Source organism: Vicugna pacos, chromosome 6, assembly GCF_048564905.1.
Source record: "Vicugna pacos chromosome 6, VicPac4, whole genome shotgun sequence".
Classification (NCBI taxonomy): domain Eukaryota; kingdom Metazoa; phylum Chordata; class Mammalia; order Artiodactyla; family Camelidae; genus Vicugna; species Vicugna pacos.
Genome location: NC_132992.1, coordinates 39,256,345 through 39,281,995, shown reverse-complemented (window position 1 = coordinate 39,281,995; position 25,651 = coordinate 39,256,345). Strand labels below are relative to the sequence as shown.

General features: G+C 36.3%; 1 protein-coding gene, 1 long non-coding RNA gene and 1 other non-coding gene across 6 annotated transcripts in view; 2 read left to right on the top strand and 1 right to left on the bottom strand.

Annotated features, from left to right (window-relative positions):
* Positions 1-25,651, bottom strand: part of NUBPL (NUBP iron-sulfur cluster assembly factor, mitochondrial) — a 242,682-nt gene that overhangs the window by 154,656 nt on the left and 62,375 nt on the right. For 3 of the 4 annotated variants that reach the window (XM_072962887.1, XM_072962888.1, XM_072962889.1), the window contains 2 exons: positions 15,619-15,766; positions 12,799-12,833 (listed from right to left, as the gene is read on the bottom strand). In XM_072962887.1, the coding sequence (XP_072818988.1) occupies positions 12,799-12,833; positions 15,619-15,718 (135 nt within the window). In that variant the 5' untranslated portion in view covers positions 15,719-15,766. Of the gene's footprint in view, positions 1-12,798; positions 12,834-15,618; positions 15,767-16,338; positions 16,486-25,651 lie in introns of those variants that run through there. The other variant, XM_006207569.4, reaches the window with a different exon arrangement.
* LOC140696878 (uncharacterized) lies at positions 16,522-23,170 on the top strand. The gene is made up of 2 exons (XR_012073480.1): positions 16,522-16,611; positions 22,854-23,170. It is a non-coding gene; the product is annotated as an uncharacterized lncRNA (long non-coding RNA).
* Positions 25,552-25,623, top strand: TRNAI-GAU (transfer RNA isoleucine (anticodon GAU)). The gene has a single exon. It is a non-coding gene; the product is annotated as a tRNA-Ile (tRNA).

Here is a 25,651-nt window from a genome sequence, read left to right as displayed (position 1 = left end):
ATGGGGGGTGTGGGGGTGAGGAGTTACTGTTTAATGGATGCAGAATTTCAGTTTGGGATCATCAAATAGTTCTGGGGATGGGTTTGAACCTAAGTACTTATCACTACCTCCACCATCAGGGTAGATGACAGTCCAAGCTATCATCTTTAGCTAAACTCCCACATTAGCTACTAGCAAGTCTCCCTGCTTCATTCTTATTCCCCTACAGTCTCTGCTCTACAACACAGCCACATCCTTTTATAAAATAAATTAGATTATGTCACTGCTCTAGTTTAAAAATCCACATCATACTCAGAAAAAAAGTCCAAATTTCCACCATGGCTTATAAGGCTGCATGACATGCCCCTGCCCACCTCTCCCCTGGTCCATTCTAGCCACACTGACCATCCCCTGGTCCATTCTAGCCACACTGACCATTCTTTAAACAATCCAAGTTGAGTCCACCTCAGGGCTTTTGCTTTTCCCATGGTTCAACCTCTCAATTCATTTAGGTCTCTGCTCTAATGTCTCCAGAGAGCTCCTTCCTAACAGCTCTAAAAACAGCACCTCCCATAATTATTTCCTTACACTGCTTTATTATCTTTCATAACTCTTATTCTACTTAGAAGTATATGTTTTATTTATTCTATCTCTTCCACCAGACTATAAACACCTTAAAAGCAGAAACTTAGACTTTCTTCCCACTATATCACCAAGACCCAGAAAAGTATCTAGTATATGGTAAATACTCAGTAAATACTTGAATGAATGAATAAAACTGTCTTTACTAATAGAAGCACCAAGCATTATACCCTTCATTTTCACTGCATGCAAATAGACTTTATTGAACATTAAAGGGAATCATGTTACTTGAAACAACCAAAAGGAAGCTTCAATCATCAAAGTTCCCATTTTACCTTTTCAGAGTCAGACATCGAAAATGGAACAAACTCTTGAAAATGGAACTACACAGTGTGCCTCATGACACAAAACTCTTCTATCCATGTGAATTTCACCTCAACTTCTAAAATTAACGAATTAAAAAAAAGACTCTTCTATCAGCATCAGGTAAGTCCCCTCTTGCTTCCTCCCTCAGATCTTCCTCCTCTGCTCACCAATTACCCTCGCTAAGGAAACAGGAGAGACTGTCAAAGCTCAGACTTCTAAAGATCATTATAAATATAAATCCCTCCCTGACTTTAGCTAGAGACTAGTCATTTCAGAAGATGTGCTACTAGATATCTATAATATCTGAATATTTAAGTAACTTAACTGCTCACAGATGTTTTTATGTCTCTGACACCATAACTTAAACCACATTTCACTTGGCGATCGTATGATATAATAATACCGATGCCTTAATTTCCATGACAAGTCCCTCTCCATCACTGCTTCCATTTAAGCAGGTAACTGGAAATTTAGTATTTGTTATTCTATTGCACATATAAGCACAGAGGCCAAAAGACAAAATCACAAATCAATGGAATTATGCCCATCCAAAATGAGAATTTTCATTACTATTTCTTGGCCGGAATATTCTTCAGCCGCACAGAATGTTTTAAATAGCCTAATAGAAATAGGATACAGACACCCTATTCTCCCTTTAATAAGCTGTATTTTTAATTATTTTTAAAGAAAATACATATGTGGAGAATGGGATTACATGTGTTGGTCATCTTTTATTTAAGCCACCCCAAATAACCAAAAGCATGGGAGTAGACAGAGTGTTGGTCAGCTTCCACAGTGACTGGCAAAGAGCCCCATCACATGCCAGATAACATTCCAGCACAAATTTGAGAGCAAAGGCTGTTCCAGGGTTTGAAGAAATCTTACATGTCTTGTTCTATTCAGGAAAAATCTAAAGAGAGAGCAACGTATCTCCATGTAGGGCATCTAGACTGCCTTCCAAGACTACCTGAGTACTTTCCTACCTTAATTTAAGAATGGTACATTGTTTAAAGGCCACAGGCAATAAACCAACTCGCCATTTATTGCTTTTAGAAAATTCTAGCTTGTTATCTGTCCTGACAGTAATAAAATCATCTTTTAAAGCAACAATAGGATAGTGTTCTTCCTTCCAGTGCAGCTGAAAAATAGGTGGTTATACTTTATCACTCACTGACGTAGAACATGCTGCCTGCTCTAAGTGGCTATTTCCGATTTTTATAGATGTACAAGGGAGAATTATGTCCTTTTGGAGGGCAAGAGAGGACAGAGACTTTCTGAAGAAGCTTCTTAAGAATACTAGCTAAAGAACCATTTAGAACAGCGATCCCTTTTCTGTAAAATTGGTTGATGTGGTTACTTTGGCAAGGCATTTGAGAGCTGAGGGAGGAAGCAAGAACACAGCGAGAGGTTCAAACTTATAATTATTTTGTCTTATTACACCAACAATAAAGAAAGACTCTTTAAAAGCGTTTTGCCTTTCATCTGAACGCTCATTGACCCATTTCTGCACAGCAGTGCTGACCCCCGCCCTTTCACACAGTGCAACTGCCAAAAGTGAACTATCCCATGTTCCTGACCAAAGAGAAATAGGCTGCAACAAAATCTGTAATGTTAAGTATTCCAAGGCCAAAACTGAAGCTTTAAAAATGCCACAACCGAAAACAATATCGTTCTGATTTCAACTTTATTCTCTTAGCCTTGAATCTTATCAAAGGCTTCTTTTAAATTGAATCCTTGCTCACTTTCTTAAATTTTCTGACAGAGAATAATAATATTTAAGTGTAAGTTTTTTGGTTTTGTTGTATACATTTTCACTAAAATAAAATTTTGAAGCACAGAATGTAAACTCCCTTACTTCAAAGCTTCTCTAAGTATAACTCTCCCAGGACAAAAATGACTCCTTGGTAATTTTATAGACATTTTAGAAAGCCCAGTAACTCATTCAAACCTTTAGAGAATTCTGAGTGTAACCTGTTTTAAATCACCTAGCAAGTATTTACTGAGCACATAATGATAAGCCAGGCAACAGTGGCAGATGATTAAAGACACAGTCCCTGACCTCACGGAAGCTATGGTCACTCCAACGGCAGGAGATAAACATATGAATCATTAGAGGACAAAGCGAAATTACGTGAAGTCCCTAAGAAGGCTTCAGAGAGGAAGTGATTGCCAACATGAGACCTTAAGAATGAAAGGAATTGAGCAAAGAAAGCAAGAAAGACAGTTAATAAAAAAGTGCAGCTGAAGCCAAGTCAAGTGCAGAGTGGAAATTTACGTAGACTCAATCTTTAAGAACTAAGCTAAGCAATTTGGACAGAGACTTGTATGCAGTAAGAATTATCCTACAATCAATGTAAGGAATCATTATTTAATTTAAGGTAGGAGAGATTACATAGCCCAATTAAGGGGTCACAGAAAACTCCTAAGTGAAGGATAATAAAATTCTTACCTAGGTTCATGACAATGGAGAAAAGGAGGTATTTCTCAAATTTTAAAAGGCCAGCACTTACTAACTGATATACAAAAGTGGAGTGTGTTGAAGAAATGAAAAACAAGGATAATATCAAGGTTTCTATGTAGGACACCAGCAGATCTGGTATGATATTTTTAAAACATGGTCATGAATTTTCTGATATACCCCATTACAAAGTAAAGTCTACATCTTCTTTGCTTAAATCTGGGAAGGCACATGAGTACCATCCATATCCTAGCCTGACTACAAAGGCTAGGTCACAAAAGGCCATACAGCTTCCTCCTTATTCACTGGGACACTAAGTCTCGAAGCTGTAAGCCACCATGTAGGAAGTCCAACTGCACTGAGGCTGCCAGGCTGTGAAGAAGCCCATGTGATATGGAGAAGGCATATAAAGGCACTCAAATCAACAATCCCAGCTGAGCTCAGCCTTCAAATCATCCCAATCCAAGAACCAAACATGTGAGTGAAGAGCCCCAGATAATTCCAGTCCCTGGACATTTGAGTCTTCCCTGGTGAAGTCCCAAAACTCACAGAACAAAGACAAGACATGGCAGCTGTGCTCTGTTCAAATTCTTATCCTTTAGACTCCGTGAGCAAAATAAAACAGTTGTTGCTTCATATGACTAAGTTTAGGGTAGTCTGTTAAACATCAATAGATAACTGAAATGGGTGATGGTAACATACAAGTGAATTCAAAGAGCTTTCAAAGAGGGAGAAAATTACGGTGGTTCCACTTAGACGATTTTAATCTGACATATCTGTAGAACACCATATGGAGATGTTGAGTAAGCTACTGAAAATAAGGGTACAGATTTTTAAGAAGCGGTAGATGCTGAAGACAAAGGGAAGACTTAGAAGTATGAGGGAGAAAAATTTTAACGTATAGGAATTGAGCAATATGAAAAGTTAGAAAGGAAACTGAAAGGATCAGAGAAAGAGGTAAGAATCAGGACAGAATGATATAAAAGTCAGACAAATATTCTCTAAGATGTCAGAACCTGCAGTCAGCAGTATCAAATGCAGCAGGAAAATAAGCAGAATCAAACAACCTGGACAGAGAATACATATTTGGCAGATAGTTGGTAATTACAAAAGGTGATAAGCAGTCAAATTACAGAAGTTGAGAAATAAATGAGAACTAGGTAAACTGACACTCTCAAGTATGGCTGTCACTGGAAAGTAAGAGAGGGCATGAGCCTCAGGGGAACCAGGGGTTAAAGATCGGCTGATTCATTCACTCATCCAACAAATACACATTTATATTTTCAGTGTGTATGAGTAAGATGAGTAGATCTATAGACCAAGGGGATTAGTAAAGATAAAATGAAGATAACCAAGAGGAATTTATAAGTCAGATCCTAGAAAAGGCAGGAAATGAAGGATCAAGAGTCCAGGCAGAGGGCTTTTTCAGTTCTGTATTCCCATGTCAAGCAGAGTACCTAGGAGATGACAGGCCCTCAACAAATGTTTGATGAATGAATGAATAAACTTATGTATGAAGCAATAAAAGTAATTCACTGGAAATCTATTCATTTTTTTCACTGATTATAAACTAATAATCCCTCATGTATATATGTACACATGAATATGTGTAGATATCACAGTTACCAAATATTTGCAAGAAAACCCATCAATCCATTTGGTGGGGGAGGGTGTAATTAGGTTTATTTATTTATTTATTTATTTATTTATTTATTTTTAATGGAGGTTCTGGGGATTGAACCTAGGGCTTTGTGCATGTTAAGCATGCACCTTATCTCTGAGCTATACCCTCCCCCACCATTTATCCTAAAAGAAATTCTTAGTTTTAATAAAGACTTCTGCTCTTATTACAAATATATCTTCTAAGTCCCTCTCACCTTAGTAAATGTCAAATTTTGTGAATTCAAATTCACTTATAAAACAAACATCTTGCCAAGAATTACTTGTGAAATAAAGAACAAAAAGAAGCAAAAATAATGATTTTGCAATTGTTCCTTCTGGATCTCTTGCCCTAGTCTCCCTTCTAGCTTTACAATAGTTACACTTTAAACACTAATGGTGGTCCCTTCCTCCAAAATGTCTAATCATGATATTGAAATAAAATATTTTTATCATAATAAATATATGTTGTATACACTACCAAGCTATAATAAAAACATCAAGAACAGATTGATTTAATACAGTGTAATTCCTTTACAACACTAACATTAAAGAAGAGCCCCAATATTACAAACTTGAACAAAGTAGTATACATCAAGATTTCCCATTAATTGTGAGAAAGAGTTTCATTCATATTTAATTCAAATTCACATCATAACTAATATTCCAGACTATATATGTCCAGGCTGGCATCTGGAGTACTGTAACAGTTAATAAAAAATAGCTCTTATTGGCATTTACTATGTGCCAGACACCATGCTAAGTGCTTTATACAGATTACCTCCTTTAAAACTCACAACCTTAAAAAGTGGGTATCAGTAAAAGTTACACGGTTTGCAAGAGAGCCAGAATCAAGCCCAGAACTGTCTGACATTAAACAGCTAGACTGTTAACTGCTATACACATAACTATTAATGAAGAAAATCACAGTATTTTAAGCAGTGGTACATAATACATTCTGTTTCAAGATCACTGAACTTTTCAAAAACTAAAACCTAAATCTTGAACTAAAACTTCCTAGTTTTTCCTAACATGATTACAGAACTTCAAAGGCTTTGATAAGCTTAATTTTATTAAAAGAACCACTCATCATTTGTGAAAAAGAGCAATATGACTAGAAAGAATAAGTGTAAAGACATTATGTGATCATTGGGGAAAAAATATTTTGAGATAAACATCAGTGGAAAACAATAACCAAAGAAACAAATTCTTTGAATATAATACTGCTTCCTTTTCTATCTTTAAGTCCAATTAAAATTCTACTTAATGATTCATTCTAGCAATGGAAAATAAGCAAAAACTTAAAATAAGTTTTTGTTAAAATAGTCAAGTAAAATGCATATCAACTTTTATTTTGAAATATTACTTACAAAGATATTTTCTTTAGCTACAGTACTCAAAAGTGATTTAGAACTTACTACGTATCAGCCATTGTGCTATAAGCACTTCATATTAGCCCATTTAGATTTTAATTATTTCATTTGCTCAGGGTGAAAAAGGCATAATTTAGCGCTGAACAAACACTAGACAGCTTATCCAACACTTAAAATCTGCCACATATGTGAACTATATAAATATATATATATTTACAACCACTCCTCACTTAACATGTTCCACTATCATTACCAACATGTACAAAAAGCCTACTATGTACCATCACTAGACTAGGCACTGAGGATAAAAAAGGAACAAGACCAAGATTATCAGCACCAAAAGGTTCACAGACTAGCATAGGAGTTAAACAAGTGAATGAACCCTTTAAAAGAGCATGGGGAAATGTTAGTCCTTTCCTCAAAGCATCAGAGCAGAGAAAAGAGAGCAGGGGTCATCTCACAAAAGAGCCATAATAAGGGTCAGAATAAGACAGTGGCATTAAGAAAAGAAATGACAGGACATATTTTAGAAAGCTTTGAGTAGTAGAAGCAGCAGGAGCAGGTGACTGATTTGGAGGTAGGAGGGAACCACATGACCCTCACAGGACAAAGACAGTTACAGGAAAGAACAGCTTGGTTTTACACATGCCGAGTTTGAATGCTTGTAAAGCACTCAAGTGGACATCTACAGCAGAAAACGAGACAGCCAGGTCTGGCACCCAGGAGAGATGTCCAGGCTGGTGATGCATTTGGAATCAAGGGCACATGGGTGGTTCCTGGGGCAATGGAAAGATGAGATTACTGGATAGAATATAAAATGAGAATCTTGGAGCACATCATCTTTTATGAAGCAGGAAAAGAAGAGTGTGCAGACCACTTAGCCACAACACTCCTCAAACAACACACCACTCCGCAAAAAACAAAGCAAAACAAAACTTTACTTACATACTGTGAAACCTGTCTCTGCCCTCAATTCATTCATGTAGCAAACATTTGTTGTGTGTTTCCTAAGTCATAAAGCGTTGTGCTGGCTACTAAGGATAGCCAAGGATGAAGACAGAACAGTTCTTAATCCTTAAGAATCTAGCTAACATAGCAGCAGTATACCAAGTAGGTTAAGAGCACAGGATCTAGGTAGGCATTCGAACCTGGGTCCACCATTCACTTCCTGGGTGATCTTGGGCAAAATATTTAGCCTCCAGGGGCTTCTGCTCCTTTATCTACAACAGAAATCATAGTAGCATCTATTCCCACATGGTTGCCATGAAGAGTAAATGAATTAAGAACCATGTCATGAGGAACAGTGCTTGACATATGACAAATGTTCAATAAATGTTAGTTTTATCATTGGTTGTTATAAAAATTACCAGAATGCTGTACAGGCACATAATAATAATACAAATAAATAGTGCTAATGGATTTCAACAAGATGGAAAAAAGACCCTCACCTGGCAGGAATTCAGGGAGCCCTTCACTAAGCTGCCCCTCAGGGCAAGGCTAGCTCATACAGGGCCCAGGTGTGAATTAGAACGCAGCCAGCAGGTGCACATGAACAGGAGGGTAGCCTGGATTTCTGTCATCACTCAACCTCCTTGACAAGCACCTTGGACAGGATATAACCAGCATGGCCATACCTGGCAGCCTAGAGGATAGGACAGATAAAGCTAAAGAAAGAGTAGAGAACACTCCAGGAGAAATGGAGAAGAAAGGCTGTAAGCTATCAAGAACATAGTATATCTAAGCCCAAACTGACAACAGCAAGTAACCCAGACTGTGCAGGGCACAGGGATCATTTACAGGAAGAGCTGAGGATAAACCCTGAAAGGGGCCAGATCACAGAGGATCTTGAGTCCCAGCAAAGGCATTCAGTAGCAACTCTGAGCATGGCAATAATGAGGTTCCAATGGTGCTTAAGTAAGAGTAAGCTGGCATAATGTACCAAATGGATTTGAGCTCGGGCAGGTAAGAGGTCACTGCAGTGGTCTGCTAGTCTGTGAGTCCCTCAAAGGCAGGGGCTGTGTGTCTCATTCACTTTTGTAGCCTCCAAAGTAGCAAAGTGTTTGGGATGAAGTAAGCACTCAATAACTGTTTGAGGTATAAAGGAAAAAATGAGCCAAAAAGAAGTAATGTGAGCTTTAATTAGAGTGGGAATAGTAAAAATAAAAGATACATATTGGAAAAATATTGCAGGGACAAAAAAAAAGGATATTTGCTGGCTGATGAAATGTGGCAAGGATACAGCAGAATCAATAAAGACTGTAAAACTGGTAAATACTAAGTGCACTGCATTACAAGTTTCTGTGAGAAGCAAATATAATTATGTTCACAGAAGTGCTCTATGAAAAAAGACTTCTTTTCTCTGAAATAAAAGCTAGTCATCTTGGACAGAATCTCTCTATATTTGATCTTGACTATAGCTCATCGTTTTAAGATATTTATCTTCCTCTTGCCTTCACTAGATTATGAAATCTTTAGGAGTACACAGTGTGTCTACTCTGTTATAAAGCACAATAAAACCTTATTAAGTGTGGCTTTAATTTACATGTTCTCACTCACAGAAGAAACTATTACTGAACCTAATTCAGCTGCACACCACCAAAACACACACACACACACAAATATACACAGAGATATATACACTTATATAATTATATATACATACACAAAGCATTACTAAAGGCTTGTTTACTTTTCTCTATCTTCCCAGGGTGTCTGGCAATGAGTGTTAGAGGTGCTCAGTAAATGTCTGCTGAACTAAAAAGAACTGAAGTAAATTGACTTAGGAATCTCACAGAGCTTATCATGGTACCTGGTGACCTTTCCCTTTCCCTTTCCAGTTTCAGTACCCTTCTCACTGTTTATTAAATTTATACTGTAGAAGAATGAAATCCACAATAAAGGTGGTTAAGAAGATGAAAAAAAGAAAAACTCAGCTATATGATTGTCAATATATATGATCAGTGGTGTGTCAGTAAATGTTTAACAACTGGCTCAAGGTGAGGTGGGGAGTCTGATTTTCAGTATTTGCCAATTTCCATGGTAAATAACTCCCACTATGGCCTATTTCAAGCTAACAACATGGTATCAACTGCTTTGCAAAATTCCTGAAAATTTAACAATTGGCTCTCACAAACAAACATGAGCCAGTTCCAAAATACCACAAGATATAACATTTAGATGCATGATACGTGACATCATCCCAAATTCTGCTCTGCAGTACCACCTTCTACATCCCCAAAGGAAAGTACAAAAGGCTAGGAAAAGGCAGGGAAAATTCACATCCTATTCCCATAAGGACTTTACCTCCATCTACAAAGTTGTCTTCTTTTGAACTGGCATATGATTCAGCCCAGAAATTCTTTCTGCCTAGGCCAGTGATATCCAAACTATTCTGACTGTGCACCCCAATCAGTAAAAAATGTTTAAGCACACATCCTCAATATATGTTAATATATTTGTTTATAATTTTATTAAAGCCACTATACTAATTTAGTATAAATTATAAAGCATAACAAAAAAACCATAAATTTCAAAAGATAAAAATTAATACAAATGAAAAAGAAAATTTTTCCTTCCACATCCCAGTGGACTAGCATACATACTCCTCTGGGGGTTACATAACCCAGTTTAGAGATTACTAAGGTCAACATTAAAAGTACAGTGAGTAACTTCCTGGTCCTGTTTTCTAGGCCTACAAACTAATCTTATTAACCCTTCCCACTCCAATGCCGAAAAAGGGCAAGCACCAGCTCATGGAAAAGGCAGGAGAAAAGAGTTAGCAAGGTCTTGAACGTGGCTGGCCTCAGGGGGAGCAGGTCAGAGAATCCTCTTACAATACGAGCTCCATGGAATTAAGACTCCATGGGAAAGAATCATTAGAGAGGCTACAAAGACACCATCCTAACTGGAGTTTTTAAGCCCATAAAGCAATATACTCTAGTACCACGTCCCAGTCAGAGTCCTTGGACCTAAGCCATCTGTATCAGCTCAGGCAAAAAGAGGGGGTTGGAGGAACTTTGAGTTTCCCCTAAAGATCAAACATGCCCTCTAAATAAGTATAATATTAATAAAACCTTAAGCAGGGAAATACAGAGTACAAGTCTATGCCAGATATATATAAATCACATAGAACAGATATATCTCTTCTCTTCTATACACGGGCAGTTCTCTGGCAGATCGCAGTTTAAGACAAACATGCTGCTCCCTAATCATATACTGTTAATCAAGCATATAAGCTATATAAAATTATCTTTCTTAAGTATGTATAAATCAATTAAAGACGACAAGACAGTAGCCAATCATAAAATACTGTATTATGTCAGATTATCTTTGAGTTCTACAACACTCTGCTCAAATTTCCTGGCTTTCTTCTTTTTCATTTTTACACTAACCTTGCTATAAAATATCAAGTACTGAAAAACAAAAACCACCTTCATCAGGATAACAGAATACTGAAGACCTTCCTAAGGAAGATTTTACAAACATGTTTAAAAACACTTAAGGATACTAAATGCTTTTTGAAAAAGTGGCCCTAGGAAAGACTTACTTCTTATCCTTTCTTGTTGCCAATTTTCCTGTCATACACCTAAAGCATTAAAGATGAAGCTGCCCTCTTCCTGGCTCCATGAAAGAAAGGAAAAAAAAAAACAAAACGAAAAAAAGAAATTTCTGAGCTACTATCTCATCAAGACTAGCAACATCTAACATGAAGGAATCAACCTCTTTTTAACTATTCTTTTCATCCTTTGATTGTTTATTACATGGTTACTTTATATTGCCTTAAGACTCAAAAGTTGTGGCTGAAACAATAACCAAATTAAAAGATCCTCACACCTATGAATTGATTTATCTTCCTACCCATTGAATTCTGTTTCCTCCCTTCTTTAAGATTGGGGTCCCTTCTCCAAGGTAACTAAGCGCTCTAATAAAAATTATTTTTTAAAATGTATTACTGGCTTTTGCTTCAGTAGGACTGTGTAAACATACACGATTACCTCTCCTCTTCCAAATTCCCACTGAAATGAGAAAAAAATAGTTTAAAACTAAATTAAAAATATAATCAGACTAGAAAACAAAAAAGAGGGCCATTAACATTTTAGAGTTTAAAAAAACTCCAGATCAATGGCTCTCAAACTTCAGCATGCATCAGAAGCACAAAGAAGGCTGCTTAAAACTCAGACTATAGGACTCTACCTTTAGGGTTTCCAATTCACTAGGTCTGGGGTGGGGCTCAAGACTTTGTATGTTTAACAAGTTCCCAAGCAATGCTGATTTTTCACATTATAAGAATCATTATGCTAAGTAAATAAAGATCATTAAAAGGAATACGTTTTATTCAATTCTAATTAGCATCCTCAGAGAGACTCAAATGGTACAACCATTTTTTTAAGTGGATAGGGATAGCAATTGGAAAATAAGGGAAAAAGTTCTGGAACACTGGAAAAAATATAATTTCTGAATTTAAATAAGTCAGAAGGGCTAAATAACAACTACAACCCAATACAGCAGTGTGAAAACAGTCTAAGACATCTTCTAAAACACAGAGCAAAAGACAAAGAGATGGAGAATGTGAGAGAAAAATTTACACGCATAAAGGGTCAATATCCACCTAACAGGTTTCTAGAGAAAGAACAAACACATCACAAAAAGTAATCAATGAATAAATTTTCCCTAAGCTGAAAAAGACTCAAGCCTTGTACCACTTGGCCAATTTCCAAAGGTAAAAAAATTTAAAGCCAACAACCAGACACATATTTGTGACATTTCTAAACTTGAAAGACATGCAGAAAACTCAAAAAGCTTTAAGGGGAAAATCACAGGTTACAACAAAGCAGTATGAATCAGACTAGTATCAGACATCTCATTAGCATGCTAGAAGAAAACTGAATATTATTTTCAAGGTTCAGAGAGGAAGTTATTTTCAACCTGGAATTCTACATCTCGTCAAAATGACCAAATATGAAGGCAAAATAAAGACATCTTTGGAAACTTAAGAACTAAGAAAACTGACTTCCTGTACTAGTTTCCTACTTCTATTGTAAGAACTTATCACAGAAGTTCAAAAGGGGTTTCAATGAGCTAAAATTAAGGTGCTGACAGGATTACACATCTTTTGGAGGCTCTAGGGAAGAATCTATTTCCTTGCCTTTTCTAGCCTCTAACAGCTGCCTGAATCCCTTGACCAGTGGTCCCCTTCCATTTTCGTCGCTATTAAATGTAACCAGTACTTATGGCAGATTTTTGAGTTCCTTAAAGACATGCAAGCGGCCTAAGCTACACTATATAGCTCCTGACAGGCTAAATGAAAAACATCAGTACGCTCTTTAACACTGCCTTAAAAAACATTTTAGTAAATTAATATTTCTAATAATAAACACCTACCGAATCATTTGCTGCTAGGGCGAGTGCAAGGTTCACTGTAAGAAACAAAAAAGTAATTAAATTTAGTAACTTTCCTTTTACTAAAATTCACTTTGCCTTTTAATATTTGCAGTGTAATAACCAAAGCACAGAAATTTTAATATATCCCCATTATAAAAAAACAAAGACATGGAGAGAATACAGAAAGTAAAAAAAGACAAAAAAGAAAGTAACATTCCAACGTAAGCATAGATGCCTAACCCAAAATTAACATTTTAAGTAATCAATTTATCATCTGTCAAAACTGCTGTTTAAATAATCCACTTAGTGTTTTAAAAATGATGTTAACGGTTTTTATCATTCAATTATTTTCAGAAACATATTTGGCAGAAAAATTATCTACTTTCTAATAAATAAAAATGGATATGATTCTACTGCTTTTTAAAAATAAATGCTGGTAACGCAGGAATTCAAAACATCTAACTCACAAATACTCATGTATATGAAAGGCTGAGCCACTGTACAGAGGGAATGGAAAAAGGTAGTATGTTCCCCAAAGTGCCTATTGCTAGTGAATCCCAAAGACATAAAGGGGGAATGCAGTAGTCCCCAAAGCCACCTTTAGCCCAGCAATAGGGATATGCTACATGTGAAATAAAGAGAAGCCCAAAAGTAACACATTCCCAAGACTGATAAATAGACCCTTATACTGTGGACCATGCTTTCTTACAGAATGATGTTATAAATGATACCTGAGATTGTTTCCTTTAAGTATCTAAGAGCATAAACTTTCAAGGCAGACCTGGTTCAAATCCCAGTTCCACCACTTTCTATTTTGTAATCTTCAGTAGAATACTCTACCTCTAAACCTGCTTCCTCCTCTATAAAATGAGGATAATTCCAATTTCATAACTGTTATGAGAATTAAATCAAATACCATATGCAAAGTACTCACCCTAGGGCACAGCACTTAATAAAGTAAATTTTATAAATTGTAACATAATTCTGAATTTCAGGTATAACATAATCCAACTTTTAAGCAGAAACTTTTAAAGAGTAACTCATTTTAATGTTAGGGCTTTACATTTTACATTTACAATAGAATCACAGAGCCTGTTTGTATTAATCAAATGTCATCATTCTAATCCAAAATATCTCTAATATACATATTCAAAAGGCAAGTATTTTGAGAGAGTTTGAAAGAGGAATAAGTAAATATAAGGGAAAGAAATATAATACCAACTAAATTACATAGAAATAACCTAGTTCTAACACTTATGTATGCAGACAGAGCTGTTATGAAAAAAGTATAGGCCAATTATTTGGGACAGATGGTATAATGTTAACAAAGAAAAAAAGCAAGGAAGGGGCATTTTAATGAAGCACAAACTATGTGATACACTCTGTACATTTTCTCATATATTTTCCTATTTAAATGTTATTACATTCCATGATAATAGATGATCCCACAACCAAAACAATTCATTTTAAATAAATGCTAGCCTACAGACCCAACCAATTATACTGCACAAACTCCAAAGACCTTACAGCTATTATCATGAAAATACCTTCCATCTTTAACCATAGAGCATGTAAAAGGATTCACACTACCGAAAACAGGTAAATGTACCCTGAATTTTCAAAACACAAATAGAGATAGATTCTAGAACCAAAAACTAAGAGCTTCCAAATCTTAAAAACAAAATATCAAACAGGTGGATTTTAGGTCCTTGGGAAAGAAAGCAAAAACGTGTATGATACAGAATAAATTCATTAAGAACAATCACTAGCTAATCATTTTAATAATAATTAAACTATATAGTCACTATATAGTCATTGCAAAAGACAGGTTGGATAAGACCTGAATTAGTAGCCATTCCTATTAAAAATGATTGAAAATTTAAAATGAGGCAACAATTATACTTGAGAGCTTTATGACTCCAAATTAGTAATACAAGTTACCTCTGTTGAGTTGAATTGGGAGGAAGGAGGTTACCCTTTTATATTATTACACTAAAATTTATTTTTAGAAATACAAACTTCTTTTGAAAAAATCTGGGAATATCCGGTTATTAGTCTTAGATAGTAACTTTTCTATTTCTGGTGGCACTTCTTTTATGGGTTCTGAAAGCATCAGTTCAGTCATAATGAAATTTATAATCAGTTTTTAAAAGCCATCAAAAAAATTCTCTGCCCCAGGACATTACTATATAAGATATAAAGATTAGGTGATATTTTAAATAATTAAAACATTTTCAGATGTTAGATCTATGTTGACTTTATAAATGCTGAAAAATATATTTTGATTAAATGAAAAAGGTCACAATAATGTAAAGAATCTCAACTGCAACTCTGCAGCTATATGCAGCTACTGCTATCTGCAACTACTTAGCTATATGTACATCAGAAAAGACTGGAAAAGAACATCAAAAAGCAGATATAAATATAGTATCAAACTTCTTAAATATTTTAAAAATAATAAAAGCAACCAAATATTGAGCACTTTCTATGTAGGAGACACTGGGCTAAGTGGTTACTTGTTTAATTTGCATAACCACTCTATGAAAATTATCATCACTGCCATTTCACAGTCAAGTAAACTGAAGATATGATGAACAACCTGACCACCTCTTCCTCAGTAAAGGAGTCAAAGACCTGACTGTGTATCTAATTTTGTCTAACTCCAAAATCTAAGTTTCTAATCATTACCAACTCCTCATACTGAGGAACCAACTATTAGGAACTTAACAAATACTTTTTTTTTAACTATAATTTTAGTATTGTGCACTTGCCAGTTAGTTTAAGATTCTAATCAAGATCAGAATTAATATCCTATAATACCTGCTGTAGTAGACTTTCCAACTCCACCCTTTCCAGAAGCCACAACTATAACTTGTTTAACACCTTCTATTGGTTTCTGCTTTGGAAGTCCTCGGGACATGATTTGTGTTCTTCTTTGTTTTAGAGTCTCACTCTCAGCGCCAGATAACTTAAGGAAGAAAGAAAAAAAATTTTTAAATAAGCCATCTCCATCATCATGCTGTAAAAGTAAAAACAATTCAGTATTTGTGATTAAGAAGGCTTTCTTTTCTAGTCTAATTCTGCTCACCTCCACTAGTTAGGCCTTTAGTGTTACCTACCGCTACTGATCACTATTGCAGAGACACACTGTTTAAGTTGAAATTTACCTGCCAGGATAAGCTGGCATAAAAAGTCGCAAGTAAATAAGCTGCCTCTTTATGGAGTGAAATCCTCCACGTGTTTTCCCTTTCTTTTACCTATTTTCTAAAAAACCAAACTAAGAAAACAAGTGCAAGTCATACAACCCTGTTCTAACCATCTGTTTCACGTCTCTCTATTCCTCGGTCTGGTCCTACTGGGGGTCTGTCTGGAAAGTGGGGATGTCCAGACAACCGAGGTCTCACTGAGCCGCCAAGTGGGCGGGGGCCCACGAGGGACATAAGCGAGTCCTTGGCAAGGCGCAATTACAGAGCACCTGCAGCCCTGCCGCCCCAGCATCTCCGACCCGCCCGCCCCACCCTGCCCTGCAGCACCACGGACCTGGCGCCGACAAACCAACAGTCGGCTTCCCCCAAGTGGGGTACAAGCCCCACCACAGCCCCGAAGCGACACCCCACCAAAAAGCAGCAAACGCCGCAAAGCCCCCATGGCGCGGAACGCTGTTCCGAGCCCAATCCGGGGACCGTCGCGGCTGGCGCAGGGTGATGACGTCGCGTGGCAACGCTCGGCTTCCTCTCCCTAGCGACTGGCCAGCCTCCTTTGAGTTTTCTTCAACCCAGGAACACAACTTGTCCTGGGCTCGTCTGTAGTCAGGTACAAACATTTTACAGCGTTCTACCAAATGTTTCTGAAGCATTTTCATGTATCTCATGTAATTTAGTTCTCACAGAAGTCCTGGACTAGGTAGGTAGGAGCCTCTTACTAGGATCCTCTTTTCATAGGTAGGAAAACTGAGACTTAGAAAGTTTAGAAAACTGACTCTGTAGGAAAGAGTGGAAGTTAAAAATGACTCCAGGTGTTCTCACTGCGCAGAATATAGTCACTTAAACACTGCCACTGTTAAGTATTTTATCTTTTTTTTTCCCCCTGAGTAATCTACGGTAGTAGTCCCCTTTGTGTTGACATTTACTGCTATGTTGCTGACAATTCCCTGAAAGAGAAGTCAGGGTGTTTTGCTGGGCTCGTTAAAAGTTTAGCTTAATCAGCAAGCAGGTCTAAGGAAGTAAAATTCATTCAAGAAGCAACTTAAGTGAAACAAAGCTTGAAGGAGAGGGTGGAATTCATCCTGGTAAAAGGAAGGAAGTATCCCTACATTCAAAGCAGATGAGAATGAAAGAAATCGCTTTAGGAGAGGAACATGGAAAGTTGATACAGTAACCCAGGCCCAGCAAAAGGATCATTTAGGATATAGGGTGGTTTGCCCTCACATATTCTCCATAATATTTTCTATGATTGATTTTCATTTATTTGCTTCTTATCTGTAGAGAGTCTGTTGTATAATCATTCAGTTTATTTTACTCTAATCTGATCTTTTATTTCCTTAGCTTCAGTACAGGCATAACATAGTAACCTCAAAGAATTAGTGAAAGAATTAAATGAGACATTATTAGCAAAGGATGTTCAATTTAGTAATAAGCTCTGAGAAAATTTCAATTCCTTGCTTTTTCTCCCCTAATCTCACAACCTTATTACTTCATTCAGCTTTATCTTACACTAGGTTTGACACTCTGAGCTTACTGTTTTATATCACTTTCTTATTTTATTTTGTGATATGTTTTCACAGTTAATTTTATCAATTTTTACATTTGTATCTGCTCAATTTTTATAAAATAAAAGCCAAAAGAATAGGGCTAAGGGGAATAGCTGTCAGAATGATCCACTCACTAAACAAGAAATGCTGAATATCTTTCTCCAGGTAGCTTTGCAAGTTCTTCCAGACTACTACCAAAGATTCATTCATTTAACAAATATTTATAGAGCAACTACTATGCACCAAGCACTACCCTAATTTTAGGATTTTTAACACTAAACCAGACATAATCTTTCTACTCAAAGACTTTATAATCTAGTGCAAGAGACAGAATAAGCTAACAAACAATTACAGTATGGTGTGATAAATATAGAAGAAAAGCACTGAGTGATACAAAAGTATAAAGGAGGGGCGGGCACCGAATTCAATCAGGGAGGCTTCTGGATAGGGTAACATCAAAGCTGGATGTGGATAATGTGTAGGAGTCAGCAGGGAGAATGGCTACAGAGTTGTTTATTGTGCAGAGGTAAGAAATGAACTATTAAAAACTGCAAATAATCTGTGTGGCTTGAGGACAGAATGTGAGGTGCAAGACTGAAGAGACTGGTAAAGTGAAGGTTGCCTGGATCATGAAAAGCTTTATACATCATGCAAAGGAATTTGGACTTTATCCTAACCGTAGAAGGGTTTTAAGCAGGAGAGTAACATGATCAGATTTCTGTTTTAGAAATACCACTATGACTTCCAGACAGAAAATGGATGAGAGGGCAAGATCAGGAGAGAGAGGCAGGAGGTTACTGCAGTAATCCAGAAGAGATGTTTAAAGCTTGACTTATCTCTCAGTTTTACTTTGCTTATCTATAAAATACATAATACCTACTTGTACAGTTGTTATGAGGTAGTATTCAAAATAATGTGCACAGAATACCTATCACATAGTACACATATTCAATAAATGTTAGCTATCTTGATGCTTATTGGTTATATAGAGGTTTATGAAGTGAGCAACTAGATGAATGATACTGACACTCTCTGAGAGAGAGCATGAGGGGAGGAACAAGTGAGACAAATGTTTGTAGAATGAATGAATTGTTATTTTGATTTACCTTTCAGCAGATTAGGACATCAAGAGAATAGTAGAGCTGGCCATTGTTTCTTCTCCAAAAACCACTGCCACACACGCAAACACACACACACAAACCGATGGTCCCTTCTCAAAAGAGCATTCTCCCTTAGCTCCTGAGAACTGCTGAGTCATTTGACCCAATCCCCATGGTCACAAATTGGACTAAAGATTGATATACAACCAAAATTGGACCTATCATATTCTTTCTCCAAGAACTTAAAAAACAGCCGAGAGTAATGAAGTGGAAGTATGGCAGGAAGGTGAATTCCTGGTGATATAGTTAAGCTACTATGCCAGTCCTGGCCTGTGTCTCCAGACCTCTTTTTGTGTGAGATAATTAATTGTTAAAACCACTGCTGTTTAGGCTTTCTTTTATTTGAAGCTAAAATAATCTGTGCCTAGTACAACTCCTAAGAAGGAACCCCATACACTTTGACTACCTCTTCCCTGTTCACCCAAGATTCAGCCCCAGTGAGGACGGGAAACAACAGAGGCCCAAATCAGTTTAGGGGATGTGAGAATAAGAAAATCAATGCCCCCATTCCCAGATAGAGCTCAGTGCAGTGGCAGGACCACAGAATAAAAGTGGCTGAGTGTTGTGTTTAGGTAGACAGACTGAGGCAACCAGTCTGAGGCAGCCTCATAGCGTTTGTCCCTTAAAAAGAGCCACAGGAGTGTCTGAGAGAAAGCTGATCCTTAAAAGAGGGCTTAAGGTCAAGAAAATGGTAAGACTTGACAACAATCTGCATGGTTAAGTACGTGGCATCTCAGTGGATGCTGGTATGGATAGATAAAGACCTTGAGGATTAAATTCACAACCATCCAGATGTCTACATCTGGACGCCACATAGGCGCAACCCTGGTGGAATCTATACTTAAGATTAAGTTTCTACCACCCTGAGAGAAATTGACAAATACTGATCAAAACAAAGGATTCTTTTGAATGTTCCCTATGTATAGGGTAATATCTGTATTGTTTTCTAGAAAAGAAGTATTTGTACCTGCTAGATTACCCTCCCTCAAAAAAAAATACATATATATGTATATATCCTCCTCAGGTTAATCAAGGACTCACTAAAAGTTCAGATACCCACACAAATGAGAAGCCTGCCTTATTCCCTGCCCATGAGCCTCAGGGACTGCCAAAGTGTTTCACTCCTTTGTTCAACTCATTAAGGAAAAATAGTGTGTTGTGGACAGTTTCCAGTCTCTGTTGACTATTCTAAATAAAGCTCAATAACTAGGGCTAGTTCTTCAGTTTGAGGTTATTGTCCCCAACTGAATCTTTCATCCTGTCCAAAGGGCTCAGTGAAATGAACACCTCATCCCATCTAGAGACTTGTCTAAATGACAACCACATTAATTGACCCTACTTTGCCCCATAGTGTGATTTATTTGCAGACCTCTCTGCTCATGACTAAGCATGAAACTGGCTTTTATCTACATCTAATATAAATGTTAACATTAAAATATAGAGTAATTCTGCTCAGGCAAAGAGCTTCCCAATGAGCCAGTCTCTCAGGAAACCTGGTCTAGAAAGTTTGTGTATTTTCCCATATCAAAGACTTTGTTGGCCTTTCAATCCCTTAGCTCACATAAAGTCGTCCTGCCAAAGAAGCTTCTCATTCTTATTTTTTTTAATTACACAAAGCAAATGTATGGACAGGTTTCCTCCACTATCTGAAAGTAGAATGTTCTATGAAACCTTTTGTAAGCTGAAATGGTGTAAGGCAAAGAACTAATTACCTTGGGACACATATTACTAATGAATGCACAACATAAATCAAAAGAAAGTACAGATGCTCACAGAAACAGTTCAAAGCTATGGCAATGTGACACTGAGATGCTGAGGGTAGTTCCCAGGGAAGGAGCCTGGGGAACCACTCTCGCTGCTGGGGTTGGAGGGGCACTGCCTCTATAGCTACTTGCTGCAAAACAAATGCTGAATGCTATTTTCACTTTTCACCTTTTTTCCATAAAAGCAAAAATCCTTTATAGAGTTTTTTCACTTAGCGAAAATAGGTACTTATATAGGTCTCTCATAAGGGCAGAGCAGCATAAAGCAAACTTTTATAAAGAATGGGGATACCTGTATATTCTTAGACTGGATAAGCTGAGAATATGCCTGCAAATGACTAAAAACCCCCCTCTAGAATGAGACACAATGGGTTTCTAAATGCCAATGTCCAAAGCTGGATAAATCATGGGTGATTTGACATTTGAATTTCTGGTTTCTAAGATTGAACTGAATCCTTGGACAAAGGTAAAGGGCTCATATTATAACTGAATATAGTCTCTATTTAATGCTTAAAGCTTCAAAGAAGAGCCTATCCTGAAACAGAAGCCACATTATCAGATTTTGAAAAAGTGCTTGTCACCTCAGGCAAATACTTGCTACCCACAAGGGCCTTAGTACTCCCATGCTTTTGCTTTTTGTTTCATTTTCTCCACATACCAAACCTGTATTTTTTTTCAGCCAAATCCTTCCAACACTTCATTTCTGTGCTAGAGATGAGAAGACATAAGTTTCTACAAGATTTTGCTAAAACCCTTACTTCATTCTGTATTCAGAAGAGAATTTTCCTGTGCAGTTTAGAGAACATCCCAAGGACAATGACAAAGCAGAGCCCCATCAAGATACCAAACCTACACTTTAGCTAATATGAAGTTCTATTTTCCTCAGGAAAAAGGAGATAATGTAGAATTTTGTCTGTTTTAAGCTGCTACCACAATGTGAGAATAGCCTCTATAATCATGTGGCTTACATATCTTAGTCTACTTGGCATTGTGATAGCAAGCTTGTCAATTCATTTATTAACCTTTTCTACTCAGGATTTATTAACTATACATACTATTAACTATAGATGTTATACATGATATATCATAAATATTGCAGGCACAAAATTTATTCTATCCATGTATATAAGTGAAGAACTCTTCCCAAATCACTATAATCTCTCAAAATACATCTATACTCTAATTTACAATGATATGGCAGAAATACCAATACAAGGCGTTATAATATCAATTTGCTCTAAGATAGACTGGCAAACTTAAAAGCGTGAAGTTACCTTTGTCTTCAACCTTCCATACAACTCTTAAGCTGCATGAAGTGTTCCAGTCCATAACAACAAAACTCACAGGCAGTATTTGAGTCCATTTTCCATGGCATCCTCTACAGCTTAAAAATAAAAATAGGCTTTTCCTGACCACCCATTAGTTCTAATGAATTTATTCTCAATCCTATTAAGGGCGTCCGCTAACCATAACTCAGCAATCCAAACACTATTGAAGTGATGATTAAATCTCTCCCATTTTAGGCTTTTCCTGTCTTTACTAGTCTTCAAAACGGATTAAAATGTTTTTACACGAAAAATGTTCATCTGGTGCATAATTGTTCTAAATTGTTTAATAGCTGGTGTTTTGACTTGCTAGGAATACAAAGAGCTCTTTTAATTACCTGATGAAGTTTTGTCAATTACCGAAGTCAACAATCTTATTACATTAATGCCAGATTGATTCTCTTTTGTGATTTTTCTAATCATGTCCTGTCCAATAATTACTATTTTATTTAACTCAACTATTTTTGTAGGGGAACATTCTGGCATGTGCTGTTGAGAATGCCATTTTAAATAGATATCATTTATCAATACAATAAAATGAATACCATTTGCTGATAAAATGCATATATATGTGGGATTGTTGTTTTCTCTAATATTCTTCTGAAGTGCAGCTCTTTACCACTTTCCCAGGGTCTGATGTAAGCTATCTTATTTCATAGCTGACAGCACTGGAGAAAGAGCAGTAAGAATGTTAGAGAAAATAATGTGCTTAGTAGTTAACATTTGTTTGTTTGTGATACTATATTTCTAATTGGAAAATTCTATTATACCATTCCCACCGATTCCTTCTGGATTATAAAATTAATTGAATACAGTTTCATAGTGGGCATCTCTCTTTACAGCTTATCTCACATGTCAAATTAATCAGTTCTTTTCCAACAGACTCTAAGATAGCCCAAAATGATTCTTGTCTCTTGGAATTCGCAGCCTTGTATAATCCCCTGCCCTTGAGTGGGAGCAAGACGTGAAACTGTTCTAACCAATAGAATACAACAAAGGTGATAGGATGTCACTTCTGTGAATACATTACTTAAGAGTGTAACTTCTGTCTTTCTAGGAGACCTCCTGGCTAGATTTGATGAAGCAAGCTGCCATGTTGTGAATTGTCTATGCAGAAGGCCATGTGGCAAGGAATGGCTGACAGCCGGCAAAGAACTGAGGTTCTCAGTCCAACAGCCTGCAAGGAACTGAATTCTGCCAAGAACCACATAAGATCCTTCCCAGCTGAGCTTTCAAATAAGACTCAATCCCTGGCTGACTCCTTGATTGCAGCCTTGTGAGAGATCACAAAACAAAGGACTCAGTTACATTGTGCCCAGAATTCTGACCCACTGAAACCGTGAGATAATGTAATAAATGTGTTGTTTTAAGCCACTAAGGTCATGGTAATTGGTTGTGCAGCATACTACTACTCAGTAACCCAGGTTTCAATAAGAATACAGTCAAGGTATAGTTTCTTACAGGCAATTCTTTTTTTTTGTTTTAATTGAAATATAACTGACATAAAAGGGCAATTCTATTTTGCCATATGAAAACTATGCATATTTTGTTAAGAAATTAAATCCTTTGTATATTTTGAACCTTTGTTGAGAGTTAGATGTTATTATTTAAATACTAATAATTTATTAATTTTTATAATATTAATTATCAAACCCCATAAAATAATATTATAATATTAGATGCTAAAGAATAGGGACATGGAGGCAATGAACTGAAGACTCTGTGCCTGACCAACCAAGTTCTGCTTTTCTTAGTAACAACTGAACTCACTTCTCAGTGAAAGAAAAATTATACAGTGTTACTGTTCTACAATTCTGTTCTCTCAGTGATAGTCTTCCATTATCTGAGAAACTAGAGTTGCAGCACCATTCTGTCTGCATTAGCAGCTCATCATCATTTTTCAGTAATATAATTAATCTGGATACAAGTAGGAAGAAAGCAATTTTTTGATATAACGTATAAACGAAAAGTAATACAACCGAGAACCTGCATAGATATAAATCAGCCCAGTTGATGAGAGATGATTCAGTACATATGAAACATCCCAGTAATCCTACTGCATACATATATAGTTATCTATACCCCAGAAAAAATATAATATGTAGTGCTAATTAGAATCTTCGGAGACAACTCAAATCAATGCTGTAAAGAATCCTATAGTATTGATCCCTAAAAATATCTTCATAGAATCTCCATTAGACCATAATCTGTACAATTGTTATTAGTTACTGAATCTTCTATCTGAAAGATTCCAAAGCATTTTCACACACATTATCCTGTTCAAGTTTCATAACTTCCATGAGGTTAACAGTAAAGTTATTATTAATTCCATTTTGAAATGAGGAAATGCAGAGTCAGAGAAGTTAAATTTGTTTTAGGGCAAATCGTTGAAAGCAAAATGGAAATACAGGTCTCTCATTACCTTTAAGGAATACTGTTGAAAAAACAACATTATTTTTGAACCAGGTATCCTTTGAAGAAGCACTTGGGCAAAAGAGCACCACCTCTGCAGGAGGAAATCTGAATTCCTACTTAATTCAGTAGGCATTTTCCAACTTGAATCTTCTTATGTAAATTTAGACTTTATTAGCTTTAGTTAAAAGTAATTTATTTCAGAAGCCCATAAACATATTTAATGGCCCTCTCTTGAACTGCATTGAAATTACATTTTAATTTATAATGGACTTAAATTTTCATTAAAATATTGTTTGTATCCCAATTATAATAGTTTATAATCCCCTTCACCATTTGTAATTCCATCAATTCTTGAAATTATGTCTCAAACCCTATTTTGTCCATAAAGCCTTCTCTGATAATTTCATCAAATATCAATCTTCACCTTCTTTAACAGTTGTTAAAATTTGATTTAACAGAGCATGAATTTAAGGTGCAGTTTGATTGTATTCATTTTCTACATTTAACAAAGCTAGCCTGTTTCAGGTCTCTCTTGTACAACCTGCTTTCAATTATAGTTCAATATTGCCATAACATACCCAGGTTTATTCAAAATGAGGTGCAATATTACTCCTATATGTATTCATAGCACTGTATTCTAAATTCTACCTAACTTGGAACATAATTACATATTGCTTTTTACTGTTTTCTAATTGTGTCGTCTCTTACACAGGACTCTATGGTATTTGAGGAGCACAGCTAAATCATAATGATAATTTATATCATCTATACATAGCCCAGTGCTAGGCACACTGTAGGGGCTCAGGAGTTACTCACTGGTTAGCTACTATGACAGCAAGGCATTGTGGAAATATCAGTGGAGTAGAGAGGTTGGAAAGCCTGGAATATTGTCAGGACTCTGCTACTAACTAGCTATGTGATCTTGAACAAATCACTTAACCCTATTTCTTCATTTGCAACATGAAGAAATTAAAGTAAACAATCTGTAGATTTATATTCTAAGCTCATAGTGAATTAAAATAAAAATTGAAGAGAACAAAGTTGTGTAGCTTCACTTTTCCTAAAATTTGGTTTGGGCTACCCATGCCTATTGGTAATACTCAGTGAATATACACTTAAGATTTGCACATTTCATCACATGTAAATTTCACATTTTAAAAATGGTATTGAACTCTAGTTATTGATACACAGACTGAGTGGAGTATTTGGGGAGAAGTATACTGATACCTGCAATTAACTTTCAAATGCATCAGAAAATAAGATGGGTTAATAGATGGCTAAAGGGATAAACAGATGAATATATGATAGAACAAGAACAGTAAAAAGTTAACAGTAGGGTGAGGGGTATAGCTCAGTGGTAGTGCACATGCTTGATGTGCATGAAGTCCTGGGTTCAATCCCCAGTGTCTCCATTAAGAAAAATAAAGACTTTTTTAAAAA